This window comes from Cyprinodon variegatus, unplaced genomic scaffold, assembly GCF_000732505.1.
Source record: "Cyprinodon variegatus isolate N-32 unplaced genomic scaffold, C_variegatus-1.0 Scaffold760, whole genome shotgun sequence".
In the NCBI taxonomy this organism is placed as follows: Eukaryota; Metazoa; Chordata; class Actinopteri; order Cyprinodontiformes; family Cyprinodontidae; genus Cyprinodon; species Cyprinodon variegatus.
The window spans coordinates 279,673-285,555 of NW_015151213.1; the positions used below are offsets into that span (position 1 = coordinate 279,673).

At 39.1% G+C, this 5,883-nt stretch overlaps 1 protein-coding gene across 1 annotated transcript in view; it reads right to left on the reverse strand.

The window, feature by feature from the left end:
- LOC107098236 (ribonucleoside-diphosphate reductase large subunit-like) overlaps window positions 1–5,745 on the reverse strand; it is a 14,799-nt gene extending 9,054 nt beyond the window's left edge. The window contains exons 1-7 of the mRNA XM_015395766.1: window positions 5,587–5,745; window positions 4,974–5,062; window positions 4,713–4,890; window positions 2,345–2,445; window positions 2,194–2,253; window positions 2,071–2,110; window positions 1,813–1,975 (exon numbers count right to left, since the gene is read on the reverse strand). Of these exons, the coding sequence (XP_015251252.1) occupies window positions 1,813–1,975; window positions 2,071–2,110; window positions 2,194–2,253; window positions 2,345–2,445; window positions 4,713–4,890; window positions 4,974–5,062; window positions 5,587–5,605 (650 nt within the window). The 5' untranslated portion in view covers window positions 5,606–5,745. The remainder of the gene's footprint in view (window positions 1–1,812; window positions 1,976–2,070; window positions 2,111–2,193; window positions 2,254–2,344; window positions 2,446–4,712; window positions 4,891–4,973; window positions 5,063–5,586) is intronic.
- Window positions 5,746–5,883: the final 138 nt, after the last annotated feature.

Below are 5,883 nucleotides of genomic sequence, written 5' to 3' on the forward strand. Positions count from 1 at the left end.
GAATATAATATACAAGTTTCACTTTTTAAATGGAATTACTGAAATCAATCTACTTTTTCATGATATTCTAATTTTATGACCAGCACCTGTAGAACAATCAGTTGTGTTCTATTTAAAAGGGTTATGAAAAAAAAGCCATTTTGGTAGTGCAAATATGTTTTCAAGTGTGATGCAGTCTTTATTAGAGTTTCAACAGTTCAACAGTGAAAAAGCTGGTGAGAAACCTGCTGGCTTCCCCCTCCAGATTTAGGATAAAACCCCCAGGACCAGCCACCAGCACTGATAGGCTACTGAACTGCCTGCCTATTCCAGACCAGCTTAAGGTCCCACAGACACTGAAGAGCTTCAAAGCTTCTCATTTTAAAAAGGCATTTGTAGCCTAATGATGTCTTATCTTATGTTTTTTATATATTTGTTTTACTCTTGTAGCACTTTGGGATTTTCATTAATATATGAACTGCATAAAAAAAACTTTTTTCATGCTTGAATGATTTCTTTCAAATCAAAGTTAAAATATATGTTAAATGTAAATAATTTATCATGTTTCTTTTTTAAGGTAAAACATCTGAAAATAAATGTTTGGGAAACAGAATGTGTGTATTTCTCCTGACTGAGAGTACATCTAATCATAAGTCTCTTTCCGACTGAAAATACTGCGTTATGGCGTGTTTTTCAAACATGGGTCGACCCGCCAACAATCAGCCTTTGGCTGCCTTCCTATTGGCAAAAATGGGTCTAACCCAAGCTGGTAGCTGTGTGACCTCTTTCCTCTGCAGCTGGGTTAGCGTTGATGATGTCACCAGTGTGACAGAAATCAGAAGAGCAAACAACAAAGTAAATATCTTGTTTATTTTGTCACAGATTTTAAAGTGGTTCTAAATTGTGCTGATTATGCAGTTTGTTACATTGCGACCTAAAAACCATAAAAATGTCTGATCCACTTGGTCCATCTGCATCTACCAGCTTTAAAAAACTGTTTCAGCAGAAATTGAGCTTTTTCTACACTAAAGCTTGGGCGCCATCTGCTGGACACTTTTCCCTGCGCATCTTTAGAGCAATGCAAATGCGGTATGTCTGTGTTGTTTGCAGTATTCGTTGGTTTAATGTTAACATTTATGTTTTTTCAATGTTCTGCAGATCAGAAACTATCCTTAAATTATGCCGACCGATTCAGGCCCCATCTTTTGATCTTTTCCCGTTTTTATAAATAAAGACAAAAACGAACACATCTGAGTTAAAACTGAACCAAAATTGGTAGCAGCCTGCCAGCATGGTGGTTAGACAACACAAAGATTGATCCATTGGGCCACCGCAACACAGGAGATGTGTTGAACCTGGAAGCATGGTACCATCTGTCAGAGGTGGTGATGGCAGCATCATGCTGTGGGATTGTTTAATAACTGGATATACTGGAGAAAGAGGAAAACTTCCAAATCTTACTCAAGTCAACAGATAGACGGCTGAAAATTGGACAAAAATAGTCCAACTTTCAGATGGATTAAGAAAGCTGACGTTCAACTTGATAGTTAACAGGAAACTAGACCATTTACAGTTTTACAAGCTCTAATGAGAAGAGTTTTCAAATACTGAAGCACAAACAAAAATGTCAATCGTAAAAATTTTTTTATAGCCGAGCCTGTAAATCCAGTATGGATCCAAGAAAATCCCCAATAAATGAAGCTTCTGCCTCAAATCTTGCGTTATTTGTTGTGAAATTGCCCGAATAGGAAAAAAAAAGAAGAAGAAAGTAAAGGTTATTCATCCCCTTGATGAGTGAAGGTGAACCTCTAACAGGAGCTTTTCCTTCGTTACCTGGACAGCTGAGGCCTGTTGGTGCCTGCGTTGAACAGGGTAGGAGAGGCATGGGTGAACCACTTCTCTGAAAGCAGGTTGTAAGTTTCAACAGCTGCATCAATGTCATCTTTATGAATCCCGACTGCCACTCTCATCAGCATGTGCTGGGGTCTCTCTGCAACTAAAAAAAGAAAGAAAAACAGTTTAAGATTATAGAATGATATATGACTTGAACCATACTTCTGCAGTCAGCTCTGAAAAGGTGAGGAAACGCACCTTTGCCATTGATCTTCAGCAAATAGGAACGCTCAAGAGTCTACAAGGGCAAAAAAAAAAAATCTGTCAGTGTCTCTGCTAAATGTTTGAAATGCGACTACCAAAGAGAGCAAAACATCTTACCTTAAAACCAAAGAAGTTGTAGGAGAAGTCTCTGTCGTAAATGATGGCTGAGTTGAGGACCTGCAAAGATTGGTGGTTATTACATTCATGTAAACAGTTCAAGATGAACATAAAAAGCCTAAACATTAGGCGCTGTCCCATGTTGACTTACAGATTTGTTTTCAAGGACAATGTCGAGTGTCTCCTTGGAGATCATAGGGGAGTGACGTTTGTTTAAGGGGTTGACGTAGTTGTACAGGTCCTCCATCACATCTAGGAGAGAAACAGGCAGGTTGTTGGTTTTACATGAAGGTAGGGCAGAGCAAGTAAGAGAAATCTTATTAGGAAGGTACAGCGAGTGATTAAAAAGAAGGTCATGCTTATACTCTTCTATGCTGGTACTGGTGCAGACGCCCTGCAAGTACATGAGTGAGCAGCAAATAAAAAAACTAACACAAAAAACACACAAGAAGAATCAACACACAAAGCGCATGCAAATGGCACAGTGTTACAAAAGGCTGCAACTGAGCCCTGCATAAAGGAGAGTGTTTTTGACGAAGAGTCTAAACCATAAACACACTCTGTTTCACAATTCACAAGAGTCAATACTCGCTTCCTTGCCAAGTTCTTGAAAAGAACATGGGAAATATGGACTTTGGGAGAACACAGAACAAAGCTGTGTGGATTAGAACAGAAGCGTCTTTGAAAAATCACCACACGCACGGCTCGTCTGAAGCTGCATTTCACCTCATGTTAGTAGTCTCTAGATAATATTAGTAGGGGGATAATGGTTAAACTACGCAAATAAATATACTTGTACTGAATAAGTTGTACACAATATGTTATTAAAATGCCCTTCTTTATTTCATTTATAAAAAATAAAAAAGCAGGTCCAATGCAGGTGACAACTGAAATCATGAACGAAAAGAAGTAGTAAATGGATAATAGCGCGAAACAATAAAGCACGCTGACTATGCCCTGGCTTCCTTCATTTTTGCTCTCCATTGTTTACTTTCCTGATTTCTGTCGCACTGGTGACATCATCAATGGTAACCCAGCATGATGGCGCCACCAGACACGCTTGGGATCTAGGGGTTAGACACAGCTTTTTCTGCTAGTGGGAAGGGAGCCAAATGCCGATCATTAACGCATCAACCCATGTTTGAGAAACGTGCATTAATGCGGTATTTTCAGTGGGAAAGAGGTTTTACTGTACTTTATGCATTTGCTGCGTATATATGCATTTGCAGACCGTTGGCTCCTCTCAGCCACACTAAAATGTGTTACAAATCTATTCCCTTCTTTCATATCTGATCTATGGAGCTCTGCAGCTCCTCCAGAGTTACCAGGGACTTCGACTCTTTTACTACTGATGTCCCTGTTGGCTAAAGAAAATGGCTAGGTGTAGTAGGCTTGCTGCTCGATTAATTGTTGCTCTGTAAGATCTTTTACAGATTAGAATATTGTCTCACGACCAAACCTGCTTTAAACTTCTCTTCAGCTTTATACCTGACCTGTCTGCTGTGTTTCTAGGTCTTTATGATAATGTTTGTTCATTTATGTTTTCTAATAAAACTTTAATGCCTCATGCTTTGTTCAGACTGCAAGCAGCAGAGGCAGCAATAGCAGTGAGTTTACATGCAAAGTCAATGGTTGACGCACATCAAGGCACAGGAAAAGGTCCCTCAGCATGCTTTGACAGAGAAGCAATTTTTGAAGGCTGGATCCTAATCTTGATGAACTGACTGCACAGATGAAGTTTTAAGGTGGACTTTTTCCACTTAAAAACATATTAAAACTACTTTTTTAACCACTTATGACAGCGTATATAGCTGCTTATTACAGGCAAAGAAAGGATAGGATAGCTCCGCCCAATGCACATCAGACCCAGTTTTTGACCGCTCAGCTAGAGCAGCAAAGATGCTTCAGCCGCATGCTAGATTTAAACTTACGAGCATACAAATGAAGCAGCATGCTTCAGTTAAAAAAAAACAACAACAACAAAAAAAAAACACAACAATAATGTTGATGTAATATGATAAAATATATAATCATTCAGGGGGGTTGAATACTTTTCTAAAGCATCGATTGATTAACTTTATTGATCTCACAGTGGAGAAATGTACTTGTTAAATCAGCTCAAACAGTCAAAGGAAGAAAAAGGTGCATGAGATTATACATCTATATAAATAATCGCCTGGGGAGCAGTGTGGAAGCTGTGGGGATCGACTGGGTACTTCTCAGAGCACAAGCGCACTGCTCTAACCCATTTGGCCAACACTCCCCTATATATAGTACATAGTCCACATATGACTGCTTCTTTTTTAGTAGAATTATTATATGGGATTATTGCACAGGGTATTTATATAAATTTATATTTATATCATTGTATATATAGTTATTGCACTGGGTGTCAAATTTAGAGAAACAGGTTATTGAACTGGGAATCAAATAGTAATTGCACATTATACATTGCACAACTATGCACTGAATGGTTATAGAACAGGACGATTGTAACTACACATGAAAAGCATTCATACCACTGAAAACCTTCTTGGTCTCTCTGTGCAGGTTGGAAACCGCGATCCGAGCGGCCAGGATTGCATAGTCAGGATGTTTGGTGGTAAGGGTGGCAGCGGTCTCTGCAGCCAGGGTGTCCAGCTCCACAGTGGTGACCCCGCTGTACAGACCCTGGATCACCTTCATTGTAATCTGGGCCTGCAGAAATACAGAGGAGCGGTTACATGATGCAGGTTAAGGCAGATTATAGAATCCAGTTTAACTCATTTCTCTACACTTACAGGGTCCACAAAGTCACTGTTGAGTCCATAGCAGAGCTTCTGGATGCGGGAAGTGATTTTATCAAAACTAACTGCCTCATGGCGCCCATCTGAAAATACAAGAGAGGGTTTGGTATTTATTATATCAATCAGAGCAGCTAAATGATTGCTGAGTTTGTTTGGCGCGGCTCAGATGGGTGAGCCCGCAGAGCAATTAATGAACACCTGTTTGACGAGATACAACAGAAGGTGCGCGCCAATAATGCAACCGTCACTAGTCAATTAATACTTTTAGCTTTAGTTTATAAAAAACAACGTTATTTTAAATATACAATGTTAAGAGAAATTAACTAAGAGAAAATCTTCGAGCAAACAAAGAAGTCAACAACAGACATTTCATAAGCGGAGTCTTTGTTCAATGTTTCGGCGGAAACTGCACAGAAACAAAAACACATCTGAACTAGACTTTCTGAAAGGAAACTAGAGTGAAACACTCCATCCATCTTTCACTCTGCAAATATTGGGAGAGATTGCATAAACATTATTGTATAACAATAACCCTAAACAGCGTATTATTGCAGTTAATTATCTGAAACCAAAAAAGGAAAAAAAGAAGTTAACTTGGTTACAATACCTCTTTTAATCACATGCATGTTTGTAGCGGAGTAGCTGTTTATTGCTAGAAAGAAAGTTTTGGCGCTTTCTTCTCTCCAAATCGCAGAGTGTTGCTGCTTTCAAGTCTCTCAAGAAACTCAAAGTGAGCGCGCGAACCAGTCAAAGCCTATGGAAAGAGCCTTGTTTTTCTTCTTCTTTTTTTTAACGGTGGATGGCAACCAACTTAAGGCGCACTTACCGCCACCTACAGATGTATGTATGTATGTATGTATGTATGTATGTATGTATGTATGTATGTATGTATGTATGTATGTAT